Source organism: Sebastes umbrosus, chromosome 18, assembly GCF_015220745.1.
Source record: "Sebastes umbrosus isolate fSebUmb1 chromosome 18, fSebUmb1.pri, whole genome shotgun sequence".
NCBI lineage: Eukaryota > Metazoa > Chordata > Actinopteri > Perciformes > Sebastidae > Sebastes > Sebastes umbrosus.
In genome coordinates, this window is record NC_051286.1 from 13336195 (window position 1) to 13358342 (window position 22148).

Consider the following 22148-nt stretch of genomic DNA (forward strand, 5'->3'; position numbering starts at 1 on the left):
AATATCATATCGTTAAGTATTCTTACAAATGATCACATGACAGATCCTTGTCACATCCTTCAGCACTCTCTGTTATCTCCCTGATGGCTTCTTTATGTTGTGGCGGAGGTGAAAGTGGGTCACCTCTGTAACCCCGGCAGTGTCAGCTCCGTCACCCCTTTACCGTCAGCTCTGTTAAACTTCCCTGCAGGCATGGCCCATCACCTCCAGCTGCTAGCTATTGTGTCTTGTTCCCAGGGGTGGCCACCCTGGGGAGTTATGGTGTCCTAATGTCCCAAAAAGAGAGTGAAGCATAGTCTGGATGCAAGAATGCACATGGGCAAACATTCGTTATGACAAACATGCACACGCAAAGAGGCTATATGCAAGTAATACGTGCATGAGGAAAAAAAAAATGCATGCTCAAACACATGTCCAAGCACTGTAGGGAAATCTTTAAATATGCATATAATAAACCAGAAGTTAAACATCCCTGCACAAACATAAGGTAACGCAGATTTCACAGACAATGACTAATGTGCAGTATAGAAGGTCATGTGTGACAGGGTCATCCAGTTCCTGCCTGGAGCCCCACCACCACCACAAGTCCAAAAGTCTCCGAGGTCAAAAAGCCACAATCTGTATAACACACATACACACACACACACACTCACACAAAGACAGACGGCACAGATCACTCGGTTACGAGGGGATGGAAATCACCTAATAAGAAGAGACAAAGCCGAGCTTGGGAAAAGCTTCCGCCGCATGTGTCGTGACTCTCTGGCACTGTGACAAACGGCGTATAATTCTTCCCCATAAACAGTTCAGGTGACTTAAGTTCTCTCTGAATCAGAAGCCTGTTTCCCAGCCGAGAGAAAAATACCACAGTCATTACTGTAGCAAAACAGTTATGTGGTGTCACATTAAGTCCAAGTCTTACTAAGAGGCTCGCAGAGACTGCTACCTGGCAGTCCCGCTCTAAAGTTGAAGGCAAGAACCTCTATAATCACATGTCTTTGAGTTCAAAGAGAGACGACAGAGCTACAATTAAAATCTTGACAACAGACGCAATGAAGCTCTAAAATAAGACACTTAAAATCTCTGGCACACTAACAGTTAGTTTGTTCCAACTCCACAACTTCAAACTAACAAACTCCACGACGAGTGAATATGTTCTTCTCTCTAGTCTGTACCTTTGGCATCCTGGAAGGTTTGTGTTTTCCCCGGTGAGCCTTTGGCGACCGGTCCGAGCAGCGGTTTGGGCATCCAGAGAGAGTCAGGCCTCTGATGGACCTTTGACACCGACAGCAGACGTTTGCGGAGGCAGCCCTCTGGCCTGGCGGGCCTGGGGCTTTGGAAGGCCTGGGTGTGGAGGCTGTTCCCCATTTTGATGGTGGGCAGGAGGGAGCAAAGAGTTTGTTTCTCACCAGGGGAGTCCTCATAGCCGGCCTTGTGCCAGCAGCTGACCACCGGCTTCGAGGAGAGGCAGTGCACGTATGTGATCATCCCCTTCTTAGACCTAAACCCCCTCAACGCTCACCCTCCCCTGCGCTATCCACGACAAAAGTCCCCCAACTCCTCCTCCTCCTCCTCCTTCTTGCACGACCCAATCTCTCTCTGGACGAGCTCTTGAGGTGGTGGGGATGGCGGGGTGACTGTGGGAGACCTCCCCTCTTGCTCCCAAACCCTCAATAGGCCTCCCCCCTCTCTTTCTGGGAAGATTGGACAGGGGATTGGAGGTTTCTGCAACCCACAGGGGACCCAATCCCCCCTCCGTCTCCTCCTCTCTCCTCCTACTGGTTTTGTCCTTCCTCTCCCTCTCTCAGGGGATCCTATTGACTTGCATTGATTTGCCTGACAAAGGAAGGCTGTGCACAGTGTTAGATTACATGATTTAACTCCAGAAACAATATCCCACAGAACTATTGCAGCATATTAAAAAAAAATCCTGCATGACTATCAGTGGGACGTCTGGCTGGCACCCACGGTGGCTTGCAAAAACAGGAATTCGGAGCCCCAAAAATGACCACAAGAACTTTCAAAACTACTCCGAAGATGGTTTAAAAAACAAAGTTTTCAGAAATACCTGTGGTTAAAGCATGTTTTTCTTCTAAATGCTGTGCTATCAACTCTGCAACGACCCAGAGGCATCACCACAAAGCGAAAAGAAGATCCACAAAAAGTCAAGAAATCAGTTTGTGACCAAAGATGGTGAACGCCTCATTTGGTAAATTAGAGATGAGGTTACATCTTCCAGCAGTGTTCAGACAAGTATGCAGCGTCTAAGAGCATCCTCTTTCCTCTTTCTCCATCCATCCGAGACCCAACACCAGCATTGCTCTGTGGCGTCCACATGGCCTCTCCTCTCAGCTCCTCCTCCTCCTCCCTCTTTCCTCTGCTCCTCAGCGCTGCTGTTCTAATCTGTTAACCCAGATTATCCAGCCTCCAGTCCGAGCCTCCGATTGTGACAGACACACACACACACACAACACAGATGGACACCAGGCTGTAGATAATTAGCTAGATCACCTGCAGTGCTCAAATGTGTGGAAGTTCAAGAAGACTTGGCGTGATACGTGTCAGCTGGTTAACTCGGGTGACGCAAAACTCCAGTGTGAAGAAAGCTGAATGTGGGGCAAATATCGACCTACTGCCTCAGGTGGTTTATCCTCACCTGACTGGTGTTACCAAGTCCTACAGAGATCCAGCTGGAAACATACCCAACCTGATTATTTCAAGTGGACAAAATGCACACATGGAGGAAAAGCTTTGATGAATCTAATTGGAGCTGAAGAGGAGAACAGAGTGAGGCACAGATGGACCGAGAGGTATTTACCTGACAGTCTAGCACAGACAGATGTAAGCACAGCCGACGTGAGATAAAAACAACAGCAAACAAAAAGATGCACACAGGGTGGGAGAAGTCACAGGCGGTAAAAACTTCAGACTACCAGGTGAGGGTGTGTATGTGCATGATCTTTAATCAGCTTTGCTGTGAGGTATAAGGCTAAGCTTATTGATATGATCAGATTAATAGGCTGAAGACCAGCAGACGACAGGACTGGACGTGGAAGTGAAGACTGGATACTACAGCGATGGTGTATTAGCAAATGAAAGGTCAACCACCAGACGGATCAAATGAATAAAAACAAGGTCAAAAAGAAAAGATAAATTAAAAAAGGGGCAAGAACTATTTGACAATACTAAAGCATTTGTCTCCCTCTAGTGGTGGCTAACGCCTGTGCCTTACAACACAGATACATACCAGTGTTTCTATATTCATTTCAGTCATTTTTCAAGTAAAAATGTCAAAATGTCTCTGGTACCAGCTTCTCCAATGTGAGGATTTGCTGCTTTTTTCTGTTTCATGTCATTGTAAACTGAATTTATTTAACTTTTGGGCTGTTAGACGAGCAAGACTTTAAGTTTGGCAAACTGGGATGGACATTTTTTCCACAATGTTTTGATATTACATAAACTAATCTTAAAAAAAATAATCAATGATTACTCAGTAATTAAAATAATCGTAAGCCGCAGCCCTAGTACACTCATAAACCTATCGCAACTTTGGGGGAATAGGGAGAGAGACTGTGTGTAATGTGTGTGTTTGTGCGGTTGTTATCCTGCCAAAGACTCAGCAGATAGCCAGAGGCTAAAACAGCCATTACCGATGGTTATCATTTCCACAGCATGAGAGTGAGTCAGCCAACACACAAGCTGATTACAAAACCAAAACCACTACACCCACACACAGGACATAATGGACAAACCACTGTATACACACACACACACACATCTACACATATAAAACATTGGGCGGACACACGTAGCCCACGGGGCGAGCCAAAAGATTCAGACTGTGGCCTAAATTGCACTTAACACTGTTGTTGCCCCAAATCCACAAACACTTAGACGCAGTGGGTCATACAATTCACACGGAGAACAACATCAGGGGGTGTAGTCGTGCAGACCTGCACGCACAACAGCGTCATAACATCATAACAGGGGGGGCGTTTTTGTATTGACGCACATTAAAACATACATTATTGGCATTTTACAAGCAGATACGTGTATGTTTTGTGGTGGCCACAGTCGTGTGTGAACGAATGTCATGTGTGTCACTCAGTTGGCTGTGAATGTGCAGGTCTTGCCCAGACCCAGCATGCACGGCGGTCAGACTCTCACAGCCCACTGCCCATGAATGGGGATTATTAGTGTGTGTGTGTGTGTGTGTGTGTGCACCCAATTCTTGAGTGGTGCAACATCCGTTTCAAGCTGCAAGTGTGTGCATATTGTGTATGTATCAATGTATGTGTTTACATGCTTTTGTGCATGTAAACTCTCCTATGTTCCTGTGAATACTCTCACGTGCACATGGACGGTGCGTGTGTGTGTATGTGTGTGTGTGGGGGGGGAGCCAAAGCGGAAGGCTTTAGTGAAGGGACAATGGTAACCATGGATACGCATAGGTCTGAATGGAGTGAGAGGAGCACCTGCACGCTGAGTTAGTCCCCTGTCTGGGGAAGTCATCCACTCATCCACAGGGGGTCGTCCATTGTCTTTTCAAAACTTCACCCACAACAAAACCTTTCCAGCATTGTCCCTGGGAACTCCACGGCTTAACACTCGCCTCCTAAGAAAACTTTGTCTCCTATAAATACAGTAAGTCCCCCTCACTGACTCCCAACATCTTTCTAAACTTTTAAACTTTCCCAAATAAAGCCATTGTTTTGTAAATGCTTTTCAGAGGACAAAAGGTTCCCCAGAGTCCTGGCTGGAACATCACCATCTATTGTTTCTCTATCAAGACCAGAAATCTCGTCCTCTTTTGGAAGACTCTGACTTCTTCACAGAGGTCAACATCTCGTTCTGAGTTTTCTCTTAAAGCCAATTTAAAAGTTTGCATAATTTACTGATGCAAACATGTACGATATGTGGACAAAGTGACTTCATTTCCATGGCGATTAAACATTTGTTCAAAGTAACACTCTACAGGAGGATTAAGCACTTCCGATAGACCTTAACATACTAATATCTCACTATGAATACAAGTACTGTATTTATTACATGAATACAAAGTAATGAAACGGACATCTTTGCTATTTACTGGCTCGCTGCCAATTATTCATTTGTTATTCATTGCTGTTTTTTGGCCGGCTCTGCAGCCGGTTGAGGATCGGCAACGTTTCACTTTGGGGGCATTACGTGACCAGGCATTATCAATTCACGAGGGAAGCTTCAACTACAGTTGTTTTCCCCGTGCGTGTTTTTGATTCAGAGAAAACTTCCCTTTCCCGTCATGATTTCAATGTGCACGCAACACCAGCCTCAGGTATCCAGCCAGAAAGCAGACTGTCCACGAGGCAGAGTATCAAGGGAGTAAAGTAAAGAACCTAACAAAAATGTAATGAACGTTAGTTTAACATAGTTTTAAGATGTCTTTCTATATGTTGTCACGTATGAAAAGACCCAAAATGAACACTGTAAGCGGCCTATTTGATTACTATATACACGGTATTTAAACAACATTTGTATAGGAATGATCAGTCCATGCTGTGGTATTTATTTCAAGTCTGAACATAATTTTAAGTGGCTTTAGGATCCAGCTGCGTCACACTGGAAACACTTGTTTTGCGGTCTACATGTCAACACCTCTCTCCTGTCCTCCCTGCTCCTCTCCTCCCCTTCACTGGAGATAAGCAACCCGCCACATCGAGTGTGAGAACGTCCATCAACACCGCTACCCACAAGGCCAGAGGGCAGGTAGTGGGTCAGCCTCGGGTCAAGGGGTCACAGTCTCTCCAGACACACAGCACAGGTGCATTGGTTATTGAGGGACTGGAGGAGGTTTAATGGGGTTGCTTAAAAGGGTTGTCAGCAACTCTGTTAGTTACGTATGATTCCTAAAAAATCACAAGCATCTCTGATTCAGTTTTAGAAATGTTATTGCCTTATAAAGTTGCATAGGGTCAGGCATTCACCACCAATTATGCAAACACATGCAAATGCTATTTGCAAATGTTCTACTAGAAGCAGTAAATGTAGTAACTGTGAGGCTGCACAATTTACTTTCAAGAATGAATAATGCCATTACTAATGTGGTAGCACATGTGCCAATATGTAAATATTGAAATTAACTTAGAACTATTAACTAGTTGAAAATGGTCACGATGTTGAAATGAAGCCAAACAGAACGATAATCTAATATTTCTGCTTTAATAATAGAGATAAATATTTCAGATTAAACACTCACCCGTTTGTGTCCATAACTGCGCTGCACTATCCAACGTCCTGTCTGTTCTGTAGGTGTGTAGGTGCCATGTAGGTGGTGAAATGTCACGACGGAGTTGAGGTTAAATATAGGTTTACACATATAGCTATGTGGGTCACTGCCCTTTGGGCCGAATCCAACACGGCTGCCCCGCTGAAAAACACACCAAGCTCCTGCTGCCGTCCCAAGAGTGTGTGGAACTCATACACACACACATTCCTGGAATTGTATTCACACACGCGTGCAGGTTGCATATACAGATGCTCCAAAACATCTCTATATAATCTTTCAATCAAATATCAAATATAGATCATGTAACGTCTTCGATCCAGCACGTGTGTCAGCGTAATGCACACACATACAGTACATGAGTTGGCCGTTATTTTTGCCGCTTAAAATGACAAACATCCCCAGCAGCAGATGATATCATCTGTCACTAGCTAACTCCGTTAATTCTGTAACAGCTGTAATAAAACTGTTAACTGGTTGTCGTGTTGTCTGCTCTCTTTAGTTATTTATAACTTTAGTCACTTACAAGTGTTGAAAGCTAAGCCTAATTAGATGCCATTCAGAACCATCTCCACAATTAGGTATTTCCTATCACCCTCTAATGTAGAAAGAGTCACTCATGCACTAATATCATCCAGGCTGGACTACTGAAACTCCCTCTCTCTACCTATGCATTTCTCAGGCTACCATTTCCCATTTACCACTAATTAAAAACGCTGCTGCCCGGTTATTAACAAGGTCCAAGAAACGAGACCACATGATGCTTTTAAGATGCACCTTAAGATCCTTTAGATGCTTTTCTCTGGCTTTTAATTGTTTAACCTGTTTTTGTTTTCTGTCTTTATCTGATTCCGTGGGTTTGAATTGTGTTTAAACTGTTTTTTAATTTAATCTTGTTTTATTTCCACATCTATGCACATACAGTACGTCTCTATGCTTGTATGTGTATGCATATATGTCTGTCTTTGTGAAGCACTGTGGTGCATACCTCTTTGTTTTTTAAAGTGCTATATAAATGAAATAACCTTGACATTTTATTTGGATTTGATAAACTAATTTGTTACTTGATTATGATTTGATAAGGTGCTGTCTTACTGTGTTCTCGGGCTGCAACAAATATTTTCATTATCGATTAATCTGCTGATCATTTCCTTGATTAAGCAATTAATCGTTTAGTCTGTAAAATGTCAGATAACAGTGAAAAAGGTCCATCACAAGTCTTCAAAAGTGTTGTTTTGTCCAACCAAAGCGCAAAAATGTTCTATTTTAAAAGCTATAAAACAGAAAAAAGCAGCAAATCCTCACATTTGGAACTGGAACCAGTGAATGTTTGGCCTAAAACCATTAATCAATTCTCAAAAAAGTTCATCTTTACAGCTCTACTAAATTCAAAATCTGCAGTCAGAATAATCCTAAATGGACTAAATCATGGACTAAATGACGGATTATACATAGTTCACCTATTACAAACAAATGATGACTATCACTCGGTCATTAAAATAAGCCTCAGAATACTTCACATCACGACTTAATCACACTAAACTTATTCAAACAGGATGACGATTCAGGCTACAGTCCAAGTGCACACTTCATCAGCTAAGCATCTGGCTGGATTCGGCACATCTGCACATCTCCCTCAACTGCTGTCCGCAACCAAAACATCTGAAGCCGCTATAATGCTCACACACCCGAGTGAACTGTAATCAGAGTGAAACCAGAAAACACGAGACCAAGTCCCACTCAGCCAAAAGACATGTTCGTCCAGATTGGACACGGCCCGAGCTGCCCTTAACTGACCTCATCTCTGCAATATGTTTGCTTGACGGGGCTTACATTCACTAACATGGACAGAAATGTTGCATTTCTATACCCGTCACACTGCAGGAAACCTCCAATTATAGAGTGAGAATGAGGTTTCCAAAAAAAAAATCACTCCAACTAATCCCTACTCAGTCCCATCTAATGTCTCCTTTCTGGGCTGACATATTCCACTGGAGTGGAGCTCAAGTGCAGAAATAATTTATGCAACACACCAAAAGCCACACCAAGTGGTCTGGCCAGCTAGCAAAGGGCTTACGCTAAAATGCAAGGCTTTACAGCGGGAGAGGGAGGAGGGGGAGAGAGTGAGTGTGTGGTCAAAACAGATGAGAATCCACTCTGGCCACAGCTGGATGTGGAGGAACGTGAACTGAAAATGTGTCACATCTGCCTCAGAGCTGGCAACCCCTACTGAGGGGGCTTGTTTAAATCATAACATAAGCAGACATTCTGTAACTGGCAACCGACGCGGAGTAATCTACTGGTCGGATCACAGTGTTTAATGTAATGCATGGTATTTGGGTCAGTTTGTCATATCTGTTGAAGCTGGAAACTGGTACTACAGCTGATAGAAAGAAATGTCTATAACTTGATCTGAAAACTTTTTATATATTATGTATAACTTCTACAGGTTGATATGGAAACATGTATGAGGGAAAAGATCTTCCTGCTACCACACAAAGTCAAACATACAAAGTTAAACCAGGACATCGAGTTCAAAAATGTTACTTCATGTAGCACAACGGATTTTTTTTTTTTCTCCAACACAACACCCACATCTGTTTCTCTCCATACTGACCAGAGTCACATAGTGCGGAAACAGTGTAACTGACAACATAAATTACTGTGTACAGCTGATGAACCGGGATACCATATTGCCACAAATACCTCATTTCTGGAGGTCGTAAATCTACAGGCTACAGATCACACTGTGGTTTCACAAGAGGGATGATCTCCCCGTTTATGAGATAAGAGCAGTTTGGACCATTTGGTACAACGCAGCTGAGCACCAGATTTTGCTTCAGTTTACTGCATCTGCAGGCCTGAACTTCCAACACATTTTTCAACTTAAGAATTCACATATTTTCCAAATCTTATGTTCCTGCACTTGCAATGTATACCAACTGTTGCCTGGCAACAAAAGTGTAAACTTGGCCACATTACACAATCAAAAAAGTTAGTATTGCGATAAGACATATTGCGATTCATTACCTTTTTTCAACTGCAAATTATGCAATTTGTCGACATCTGTTTTATCTTATGAGATACAGTTTTCACTCTGTTCATCTCAGAGTTTTCATTCACATATCTTGAGGGACCCCTTTGAAAATGGTCATACCAGTTTTTCCTCGCCGAACTTTTGCGTAACTTTGGAGCGTTATTTAGCGTTCTTCCCGACAAGCTAACATGACAATCTTTAGCACAAATCGATTCCTTAGGTTTTGTTGATATTATATAAACTTAGGTTAATAGTTTATATAATAAAAGATCAATACTTGGCGTCCCTGCATCGATACAATATTGCCACGCAAAATATTGTGATACTATGCTGTATTGATTTTTTTACCCCCCATCCCTCATCAAAGGTTATTCTTCATAATAACTACTACCTAAACACGTAGAATGACAACTGGTCAACAACTTTAATAGGTGTATACTAGGGCTGAATAAAGAAAAATTATGTGAGATTATTCCTTATTTAATGGGCTATTTTTGGATTTATACATTACTACATTTGTTATACTTTTTACAGTATATAATGTTTATATCAAATTTAAAAAGAAGCATTTGAATAGTAATTTGGAGGTCGAATATCATGGCAATGGTCAAAGCTTCGAAGCATTCGGGTCAGCCGTAGTGTATGCTTATAGGAATGATTAAAATTGTCCAACACTTCACATTTCATGATATTCAAAATCACAGGAATGAAGTTTGAGTGTTAAATGAGATCAATGATAAAGATGCCAACACGATGTTCTTACATCCGTGCATCAACGTGCATTCCTCAACAAAGGAGACCAAAAGCAATGGAGGAAAATCTCCTGATGCCAACATCAGCGCTGCTGTTTTCCTTTATATCAACAGCATCACATCATCTACTGGACAACTTTCATGCCTTCATCATTAAAACATGGCTGATGATGGTGAAGTCAGTGTTAAAACAAAGAGGGAAGAGCTTGAGTCATCACAGAGTCATGCAGTCATAGATTGAAGTATACTGTGATATAGCCAAGCAATGAATCAGAGCGTGTGAGAGGAGCCAAGAGGGCAAAATGAGGCTGCCAGTAAAAGAAGAACCAGTTAGTTATCTCTCTTTAACTGGTCAGGCAAGTAATAGTCAACACATGGCCGCACTCTGCAGGACAGCAGCCCAGCAACTGCTGCTTCGCCAGCTGTTACGGTGGACAACACACACACACGTCTGCACTAAAATACACTCCAGAGTAAAGCAAATCTCATATGGCGAGTTATATATATATATATATAGAAGTTTTAATATTGGTACATCTTTAGAAGTCAAGAATGAATCAGAGAGCAACTGAGAAGAAGAAGAGCGATCAAAAAGCAAACGGACAGAGAACAAAAAAAAAGGAGAGTTAGGATTAAAGTCTGTGAACCTGAACGAGCCAGAGACAGAAAAAAAAAAGAACAAAGGAAGAAATGATTAAAGCGAGAAAGAAAGAAGGAGGGTTTCATTCACTAAAGGAAAACACATGAGGACGGATATTGTGTAGGAGGAAGCCGCTGTGACAAAGATTACTTTCCACGCAGAGATGGAGTTCAACTTTTTCTTTGTCTCAGAAAGTCTGCGGGAGAAAAGTCCCACACACACACTCACACACCGGGGTGATGCAAACACATTCATGTACAAACACACACACTTACCTTTCAGACAGAACATGGCTCTCTTCACTTATGTATCCATTTATCCACGGGAAACAAATACCGGTTTCTTTCTTGCCCTCCTTTCCTCTCCTCCTCTCCTCCTCTCCCTCTTTCTCTACGCCGCTCGGTCAAAGCGTTCACACACAGACGCACGGATCCTGACACATACTCTCCTCTCTCGCCATCTCCCTCCCCTCACACACACACACACACATATACATGCACACGCTCAGAGTGGCAGCAAGCCAACTTCTACACCGCAGGAAACTGCTTCACGACCCCCTCACTCCGCTTCCCCTCTCTCTCTCTCTCTCTCTCTCTCTCTCTCCCTCCCTGCATCTGTGAATGTCTCTGTACCACACTGACACCCCCCTCCTCTCCTCTCCTCTCCTCTCCGCCCCATCAGTGTTAAGAAGCCAAACCTCGATTTAAAACTCTTGAAGCTGCTGCCCAAACATGATTGGTGTCCTTAATGCAGATACAAAACTTACACACATATGTATATATATATATATATATATATATATCAATAGATTTATCTATGATCTTATTATTAGGGCAGGCAAAAACAGATTTACACAAACACACAGAGCGCACGAGCCTGGTCGAGGATTGTGATTGTAGGGAATCTGGGCAGTCAGCAGTTCAGAGAGAGGCAGGGGGCCCCGGCTTGAGGCCGACCCATTGTGCGTTGATCAAATATAATCGCTTTAATCCCCACAATTCAACTGTTTGTTATCAGGAGCAGGCTACAAGCTCGGCGCATCCCAAACCCTCCGTGCCTGGCCACTTTTAATTATCGACAGCGAAACAAGGGATTGGGAGGCTAGAAATACTGACTCGCTCAACTCACAGACGGTGGAAACACTATATCAAGTCAAAATACCATCTGCCTTTGGGTGTTAAGTTGCTATACTTCTATCTTGTTCAACTTCAAGGAGTACAACAGAAGCAGTTCTTAGATCACTTAAACTGAGAAAAATAGTACAATACTACTCCTATGACAAAAACAAATTATAATTAATTAAAGAAGCGGAGGACAAAAATCACAGAAGAGATGTTTAGAAAGCAACAAAGTATAAATAGAAAAGCATGTTGTACTGCGAATTTTTGCAATGAATAGAAACAAATAAAACGTATCGGACTCAGTGAGCATTTTTTTATGGGATGGCAGATTAAAAAAAAACGCATACAAAAAAGAAACGGACTTGGTGTGCAAAGACCTTAAATGTGTCAATAGCAAGTTTGGCTTACTACAGACTGGATAGCTGAATACAAAATGCCATTGATTTCCAATGAGGCTCTGTAATGGATTTCTCTTACACTGCAAAAAACACAGTTGGTTTCTGCTTAAATGGTTGGTTTCTCCTTAAAGCTAAAAAGCCTCATTTAACAAGCTGTTATGCACCAACAAACCGAGCTGGGTAATAGTTTAGCTTATTATGAGCGTGCAGGTTTCATTCACTAATCAAACACAACATGCACTGATTACACTGATTAGCACATCTTTTAATCACACTCGGCCTGCCAGAGCACCTGGTGACATCCTCTAATCGCAACTAATTGATGGTAAGGGATTTAAAACTCTTTTTATTTCTATTTACTTCTATTCTGAAGCCAATATCTATCATGTATTATAGATACACGCATAACAAAGGTGATATGCAGAATATATTGTGTGCAATAATTTATGAGCTTCCATTATGGTTTAGCACCATAACACTATAACCTTGTATGTAAAACGGTCAGAGTAATTATAGTGATTGTGACAGATAACCACAACTACTACAATTAGCCATGTTACAAGCATTATAAAGGCTTACAGTGACATTTAAGCTACTCTACACATTGGGTTATAATCCGTTATATAGGTATTTATCATATATGATAATAGAAAGTCTCTCCATCAGGTCTGTTATTCAGACACATTGAAACATACTACACTGGGTGGTAATAAAGCATCTATTTTTGGTAAGGGGTATGGCATGTAAACTCTGCATAGAGGTTCCAAAAAAAGGTTAATTAAAGTTAAAATGACAGTGTTATGAGTACAATAAAGCGATTAGTGTGAGTGTGTTAGTGTGCATGTGTGTGTTATGAACATGTTAATCCCACCCCAATACGGCCTGCATGTTATGACACGTCTGCCTCGACCAGATGTCACCAATTACGGGCTGATTAGTGTGTGTGTGTGTGTGTGTGTGTGTGTGTGTGTGTGTGTGTGTGAGACACGCTGTGAGTGACATGGAGCCCCTCTGCGTTGTGTGCGAGTGCATAAAATGCCACAAAAACACAACCCTGGAAATAATCAGCAATTAAAAACACACAAATCCCTGAATAGACCTACCTGACCAAACAATAAAACCTGACTTCTTCAAACCTCCACCTTAATTGGATGCTGCGTCGCTCAAAACGGTTTTAACTTTATAACCTTGGCTGTGAAGAAACACTTGAGGTCTGCCTAATCACTGCTCTCGACAAAGCCGAAGTGGTAAAAGCAGAAAGGTGGAATTTCTTCTCTATTCTTAACCAATCATGTTCAGAGCAATGTCATTTATCATATTTATTTCATTTTGTTTGCCCCCTTTCATATGAAGACCAGGGCCGGCGACTGAACTGAAGAAAGGTTGCAATATCGTAAAAAAAGTTTTTATGCTTGGCTGAGGTGAAAAAGTTTGTGTATCAATTAAAAGCAAAATGCGACTTTTGTAATTGTTTTCAATGAGATTGAAGCGTTTTGCTCGCTGCTTTTATATTACTGAGCACCTCGCGTTTATCCGCTCTGTGCGCCTCGCGTTTTTACAGGAGCCTCGAGTTGAAAATGTTTTGACTCAGAGCAGTAGAGCACCCAACGTCTTTACCGTTTTTTGCCATTCTGGTGACTTTCGCGATACCCGGAGCTATATGAGTTTACCAACTGTAGATACCATGATTTGAACAGAAAACAGCACGAAGGCAAATCAGTGCGGTACTTGAGATTTCGGGTAAATTGCTTTCATTCATTTAAACTGTGCTATTGCGTACAGTTTATGGTTTGTAATAAGGTAACTTAGCACTCGCGTTTTCCACCTACAAAACTCCCTCTGTCTGATCAGGGCCTTAGTGAATTAAACATGACGTACATAAAGCACCTTGACATCACATTTTCAGTCTCTTCAGTAGAGCTTACGCTCCACTGAAAAAACAAAAAAATCGCAGCAAATGAAAACATCAGATCGTTCGTTTGAGGTTTGACTGGCGCTCTTTTAATGACGTCATTTTGCTCCGACTTTACTTCTGCTACTGGAACCCGACTAGAGAATTAGCAGCACCAACTATTCATCTCAATGTGCTGATTTTCTGAAAATCTGTTTTGAAATTTGTCCTAAATTTGGATTGAAACTTGGCTAAAGACACTTTTTCTCTATACTTTGATTGTAACCATGCCACAAATCCCCTTCCTTTTGTTCAAGCTGTGAAGTCTGACGTCTGCATCGATGTATGCTGCTGTACAATGATTTTAAAAATGATATTCTTCAAGGACATTTCAGCCCTGGACTGTGTGGCAACAGGTCCTCTGGTTAAATGGCAGCCTCGTACTGTAACTACAGGATATAAAAACTGCATTCCAACTGACCACTGTTGTCAGTCTCCAAAACACAGTCTTTGTCTACGTATGAAACACTATCATAAGGGCTGGATCGTGTCAAAACCCCACATATCAGACAATATCTTATCCTAAACATCAGTCAGTAACTCAGTGTGCTGCACATCTTCTATCGTCTCCACTGCAGCACAAACAAACATGTCACTGTCTGCTATGAGCTTTGCGTCAGTCCGAGATAAAACTAAATAACCCACGCAGATAAGAACTAAGCTTGTTGTAGCAAGCATAACACTTTCAGTTAGACACGCAATGAGAAGGAACTTGGAATTGGAAAAATGTGAGCCGACCAGTCAAAACTGGTTTAGCAGTAATATATAGAAAGAAATGAGAGAGAAACGTGATTGGATTTGTACTAAAGGTGACTGAAAAAGATCATCTCCTCTCACATGACATCATCACAGCTCCTGTATATGTGGATTATAATCCCTCACCTCTGGATTGTGTTGGGACAACATCAACATAAGCTTTAAACCTCTATCCCCTTATACATTGAAATCATGTTCACAAATATAATCCCTTGTTTTTCCCTCTACCTCCCCTTCTCATCATCGGGACAGGACATTCATGGATTATAACCCATAATACAAAAGGTAATAGGATACATACAATACGATACAAAAAAAGATGCAAGTCAGAGATTTGTTTTTTAGCGGGAAATACGAGTTAATGCGATTTAATACGGGCTAAAAGTCGACAGCGATGTGCGGCAGGCTTTGTGGGGGTTTTCAGCATGCAGTAGGTCTGATCTGGGATCAACTAATAGAGAACTAAAAAGGAGGTTATGTGGGTCAGAAAGAAAAAGATGTGACTTACCTGAAAATCAGCATATCAATGTCAGCACATAGGAGAGAAAAACAGAAAGGAAAAAGGTGATTAGAAACAGTTTACAACTTTGAACTCATGTGCATATACAGTATGTTGTGTGTAAACGTATATTTCTGAGTGTGTGTATTCGCTCCGGGCTGTGGGCCACATCACCAGATTTCCATGTCTGTCTTTTAATGAGGCCTTGCTGGTTTATACATCACGTCTCCCCCCCCCCCCCCCGCCCCTACAGCGAATTATCATCTGCTAGTGCTAATCTGGATTTACACATGGACTACATAATGATGATGAGTGTGTATCGCTGTGTGGAAATGTCCACATCTCACACAGACAAATACGTCCTAAAGGACCTTTTCATGCAGCCTAAATTCATAAACAGTGACTCTGAGACCCAATTCTGATTCTGGCTGCCACAACACTGGTGTGCCAAGGTGTGGTACATATTTAGGTTAATATGTTGTTGCCCTAAATGTGTAAATGAACGTCAAAAATCCCTCAGTAACATACTGTAGATATATAAAAACACATCACATAAAATTCTACTAAATCCCTCAATCTCCCTACTCTCATGTTAACATGGCGCACTCCTACTTGCCAACAACGGTTAAGTCAATAAATTAGAATCAGAGTCAACGAGTTCATTTCATATGGTGACTTGTTGCTGTACACGACACGTAAACAACATACACAGTAAGAAGAAGCAAAGCAATCATGTACTGTAAAGCTCAGATCCCAGCTGCCAGAGAGGGATTCAGGCTCAGAAAGGCAGCCTGCTCGGGGCCCGACTGTCCAATCCATTTCTTGACGTGGCCTTACAGGACAGCCATCACGCCTGACAGTGATTGATTCAGGCATACAGCCACGTAGGGAAGATCAATAGGTTCGATTGAGGAGATTGATCAGGTCATTGTGTGGCATAGCAAGAGAGACCGAGAGGAGAGGAGACGGTGAGAGGAGAGAGTGAGTTCAAATTGTTGATTGAGGAGGCAAAGAGAAAGCATCAGTGATAAAACAATCACCTCTTTTTCACCTTTACTTAGGCCTACGGTGCAGCTCTGCTGTATGCAAACAGACTGGCGACAAAGTTTGCTCCCATTCATTGTGTATGGGAAGCGACTGATTCACTGCACAATGCATGCTGGGATACCTGCAATATGGACCAAGCTGGTGGTGCGACGAGGGGGCGTAACAATTTCAAAAATCCAAACATCAAGCTGCAGCAATGGCTCTGAACTGTGTGTAGAACCGGGAAATGCTAAAACGAGACTATCAATCATTGTAAAAACATATTTTTTTTCAGCGAATGTTACAATAATATTGTTCAGCTGGTGTTCAGAGCAGGAGTTACATTGAATGCATTTTATCCAGAATCCATTTCTTCAACAGTATACATGTTTTTAACAGCTTTTTCCCCGCATTAATTTATGTTTTAATCATCCATCTAAACAGAAAACGGTGTTGCTTTTTTGTAAATAAAAATACCCTTGTGTGGAGCTGGTAGAGAAGGGGGCGGGGGGACTGTAGGATGGACAAGCGACCGGCGGGGCAGCGCGGACAAGAGTTTACGCAAATTGTTCGCGTACAGTGTTGCCACCTACTTATGATCAGAGCCTTTTCTCTGCTGGGCATCCGAAAATAAATGTGTCCTCCAAGCAGGTTTTGAGTATGCGGTATGTATTTCTGTGTGTGCTGTAGATGGGCGCTGAGGAGCAGCTCACAGCAGGGAAGAGTAAAACAGATGTTGGACGGTGGTGGATCAGTTCCAGGAACATCTCATAAAACAAAAAAGTATTAAAACTTGAGCCATCCTGATGGTCTAGTAGTGAAGATGCATGCCATATAACTGTAACGTCCCTGGGTCACCCGGTTGCATGTCCAGGCTGTTCTCATACACCGTTCGTAGCTATACCTATGATAAGTAATACACTTTAATTCGTAAATATCCCACAAAATCAATTTGTATGTGCGACAAGCGACAAATGTCACATAGGGAGGAGGTTGGGGTGGATAGGTACAGTAGGTCAAACAACACCGGACTTGCACCCAGGAGACCGGTGTTTGTACCCCGTGTGAAACCAGAAGGCAACGTTCATAAAGCATATTAATACATCAGATATTGGCCAAAACAATGTATATTTATCTAGTTTTGTGTTGTTCTGTTTATAATATTTCTGATCCCACTCACAACACCATGACAGCCAATAGCAGCTTGTGTACCAGACGGTTTTCTCACACATGATTGGTTCAGAGCTGTCCCAATAGGAAGGTCAAACTGAACCACACCAGCAAACGCTCACTCGCAAAACCCGTTTCCTTGGCAACCGAGGCAAACACCCAACCAGTCAAGCTGGAGGCTGCGTCAAAATTGCAGGTTTTGGAGCCACAGGCGCTCATTTAAGGGCTATATTTACACACAGGCACGGTGCGCGGCTGCCCATGTGTCTTGTAATGGGCCCTGGCAGTCGTGCGGAAGCGAGATCCAGATGTTATAAATACTTCAGGTTCAAACTAGAGAGGTATTTCTTATGAGACGTTTCCTCTGTGTGGTGTGCAGCGTGAATACGTACAGTATGTTTGTGTGTGAGAGCTATGGATAGAATAGTTTTACATTGACCTGTCTCTGACACTGTCTCTGGCCTAGAATTAGCTATAAACAGATGTAGACTGTGTGTACGACAGACAGAGACAGAAGGAAAGAAAAGAGGGCGTGAGAGGTAGAAAAAAGCGGAGTAGGAGAGAGCATCAGTCTCCGAAAAACAAACCCACTGGTGCATTTTCTTTGTCTACAAGCTGTTAACAAAAATCAATGAACTCTCCCTTTTCCATCCTTCTCAGGTTTAACAAGTAAATTAACAATTACCATAGATTGGAACGGACCAATCTGCTTCCTGACTCTAGCTACCAAATAATCAATGGAGAAAATCAAACTTATCAGACTATTAAATTAAAAGTGATCACCGATGAGGGGTTTAAATGAGACGTGTTGAAAAAAGTCATGTTAGCTAGAGAAGCTGAATGAAATATCAAACATGGGCAAGATAGGCAGATTCAAAATAAGGCAGGGTGATAGATAAAATAAAAGAATAACATGGCACATTCAGATAAAAATGTGGTTTTCTGCACATGCACTAACAGTTAGTACAGATTTTATATCATTGTTTACTTCATGTGGAAATAATCCAGGAATGTACAGATAAGCATAATGATAAACATTAAAGCTTTTAACAGACTATATGTGTCACCTTGTATTTTCAAGTTTCCCTGTAATATGAACGGACGTAATTCATCAATTCTGATTCATTCACAAAGAAAATGTTCAAACTAACGTACACAAATGCATGCAATATGTATTTAAACTTCTATTTCATGTGTTGTGTGTCCCCATCTGAGGATTGTAATTCTTGAATCTTGAATGTTTTCTGTTTTACAGGCATGTTCAAAAATATAAAAACCCATCTGTAGGTTTGAGATATATTTGTAACAAAAAATGTAATCAACTTTACATCAAATGATATAATGTGGTAAACATCTAAAGCCGTGGTTTTTAATGAGGACATTCCAGGTGGCCGCAGTTTCTCCCCTTTGACTTTGAGAAGAATGTGAGCACCTCAAACCATCCCAGCCATGTGCGGCCCTGAGCTGTTTTAGGAAGGGGCAGGTTCAGAGGTGATAGAGTGACCAAGGCACGATTGAGACGACGACGACAACAGCAAAAAGCTCCACATTCCTGGGAGACAACACAAAATGGCAACGTATGCTAAAGTAGCTACACATGTCTATAAGAACTAGATAACTAATTACTAGAGATAACTAACAGGACACTGACAGTGCAGTCCCAAAACAGTAATCGCGATTAACTATGGACAATCATGCGATTCATTTGATTGACAGCCCTAGTAAGCACATTATGTACCATGAGCAAAGCAAACAGCTACTGTACATTGTTCTGTTTTGTCACACTGTGACTTTTGCATTCAAAAGCTGACACCTCTCTGAGTACGTTTAATAAGTATGATTAGAGTGAGTGATGGTTATGGATGTCAAACTAGCCCTTGCTGATATGAGTTCAGCTGAAGCAGACCCGTCACTGCAGCCGGAGAGGACGGCAGTACGGGTCAGAGTTAATGAAGAGTCCACTACTATAGTGCAGCATCGGTGTCTTCTTCCATTTTCAGGTTACGGTTCAGCTACAGTTACACCCAAAGTCTTACTGACACCACTGACCAAATACACAACTAATGAACTGATCAATAAATAACGAGCCTTATGAGGAAACACAACACCCCTGAGTTACTTGTAGAAGTATAAATGGCATTCTTACCTCAGTCAAGATGGTGTCTGAATATAAACTAAAAGAAAACGTATTATTCTGCAGCATTATCACTTGGTTTGGGTGATGGACTATGCAAGCCTCCACACACACACACACACACACACACACACACACACACACGCTCCCTGGCACCAAACCCTGCGCTCACATCGCCACCAGCCTGTGACATCACCGTGCCCGCCCCGTGACATCACCTGCTTCCGGCCTGACACATCATTGTTTACCTATCGCGCACACAAAGTGCCCTTTGACCCCCTAACAGTCCCACTGATCGCGGACATACACCCCCCCCCACCCCCCGCTCACTCCCTATAGCAACCAGGAAGTGCCGGGGACGTGGAGACGGAGAACAAGGGGCCATAAAAAGACAGTGACCCACTTCTTGCTTCGCTCGTGCACGTAAACAAGTCATTCACTGGCTTCCGGGTTGAGCGCGAGAACAAAAATCCATTGAAAGGAGCTCAGAGCATTGTGACAAGTTGTGATGCAGCCAAGCCAAAACACAACATGTGGTTTGCACATCTACTTGAAGATGTGCAACAACACACAGAATCATTAAGCACATAGCTCGTCTCTTCATTGCTCTCTCCTCATCTCACCTATTTTGTGTTGAGGCTGATACACCCAGTTGTCGTCATCCTCGTCATCCGCGTCTCTGTCTGCCGCATGAAGGTGAGTGTGCGAGTGCGAGTACGGTTGACGGCTGTGGACGGCGTGGAGGTTATTCTGACTGTGGAAGATGCGTCTGCTCTGGCGGGAGAGCGTGGACACATTCAGCCAGCTGAGAGCGCGGGACAGGCCTGCAGGTTTCTCCTTACGAAAGGAAGCAGACCTCCTTTCCCTTCTCATCCTCTTGTAGGGAAAGCAAAGTCTAAGATGGGAAGATGTACGCCTTGAAAACTAAGATTTAAGCTGGAAAATAATCCTCAGATGTACAGCAGATCCTCAGGTTGGTTGGTAGATATTCACTCCAGATCACGAGATTCCAAACATTTCTGAATACAGCATCTGCACACATGCTAAAATGCTTCAAACTATTCAGATTCCATGTCGAGTATTAAATTAGTTCCAGGAGGAAGTTCAGCTGTAACCCAGTTTTCCGTCACTTTTGTTGCACAGTTCCACATCGTGACTCTGACCCCGGACAGTCTCAACTTCCAACCTCTTTCTCCTTCAATTAATCTCGGTGTCACAAGCCGAAAGCCAGACTTAAATCATCTATTTTCCTTTCTTCTCTTCCCTTTGTGTTTGAAAGACTCTGGGCGGGATTCCCAAACCTAAAAAGGGGGTAATTAGGCAATCCGGCAATCTGGAAAATCACCGCCCCTCTGCAGCACACACTCAGACACACACACTTGTACAGTATGTGCACACTCGCTGTTGGCTGAAATATTCTTTTGCTGGTGCATGACAGGGTGGAGAGAGGTTTCCAAATTACACTAAAGATACTTTTCGATCGCAGCGCGTTGTTGTTTACAACCGTGTGTTGCCCTTGGGTGTTGTTATCTCCAGCTGTTAGCGCACACACCAGCTGACTCGCACCATCTCAGCGCCAGGCCAGACCAGGAGGTTAAGAGGTGTCAGCGTCCCTGGGTCTATTCCAAGCCTGATGAAGTTACAGGCACGCTCACACATATGAAGTCCTCCCGCCACAAGTTCCAAACAGGGATCCTCTATTATGTAGGTGTGTGTGGATGCCAAAGATTAAAGATGATGCCGCCTCTCAAGGTTCATCCAACTTCTTGTCAAAACTTTCTTCTTCTTCTTCTTCTTCGTCTCCTTTCTGTTTTGACCGCATCCCCCGGTGTATCGTCGTCACTGGTAGATGAGGAAGAAGCATGCCAAGTATGTTGATGTTGTGGTTTGAATCTCCAGTCAGCTGATCAGCACAAGTGATAAAGCAAGAATCAGGAAGAGAAGTCCACACCTGCTGAACATACGTGCAGCGTGAATCTGATAAGAAGTAGAATGTGTCTGTGGAGGATTCCCTGAACTCCAGTCTTGGTCAGTGTGTGACTGACTATGAGAGTTGTGTGTTGTGACTATAGGGTTAGGATTACGCCCAACCCTGGTAGCCACGGTGCTGAAATACGAGTCAGCCCGTCCCTTCTTCCCTCCTTCCCTCCCTCTTTCTCTCGGTTTTCTGTGATCCCTGATCTCTGCCCCTCCCAACCGTTCGTTTGCCGGCATGGCAACCACGCCTCCCTCCCTCCTTCCTTCCTTCCTTCGCTCCCGTCTTCCCTCCTTCACACCTTTTTTTTCCCCCCATTTATCCGTCTGTTTACTTTCCTCGTTATCCTCTCTAGTCCCTCAGGTGCTTCCTTTCCTGAGACAACGACACAGCATGTTATCCCTCTCAGGTACTGGCGGTATTAATT

At 42.8% G+C, this 22148-nt stretch overlaps 1 protein-coding gene across 8 annotated transcripts in view; it reads right to left on the reverse strand.

Moving 5' to 3' along the window:
- Positions 1-22148, reverse strand: part of nhsl1b (NHS-like 1b) — a 122432-nt gene that overhangs the window by 46144 nt on the left and 54140 nt on the right. The window contains exon 1 of one of the 8 annotated variants that reach the window (XM_037751254.1): positions 20370-21778. The exons of 5 other annotated variants lie outside the window; for them this stretch is intronic. In XM_037751254.1, the coding sequence (XP_037607182.1) occupies positions 20370-20619 (250 nt within the window). In that variant the 5' untranslated portion in view covers positions 20620-21778. Of the gene's footprint in view, positions 1-10966; positions 11234-20369; positions 21779-22148 lie in introns of those variants that run through there. 2 more of the 8 variants (XM_037751248.1, XM_037751251.1) reach the window with 2 other exon arrangements.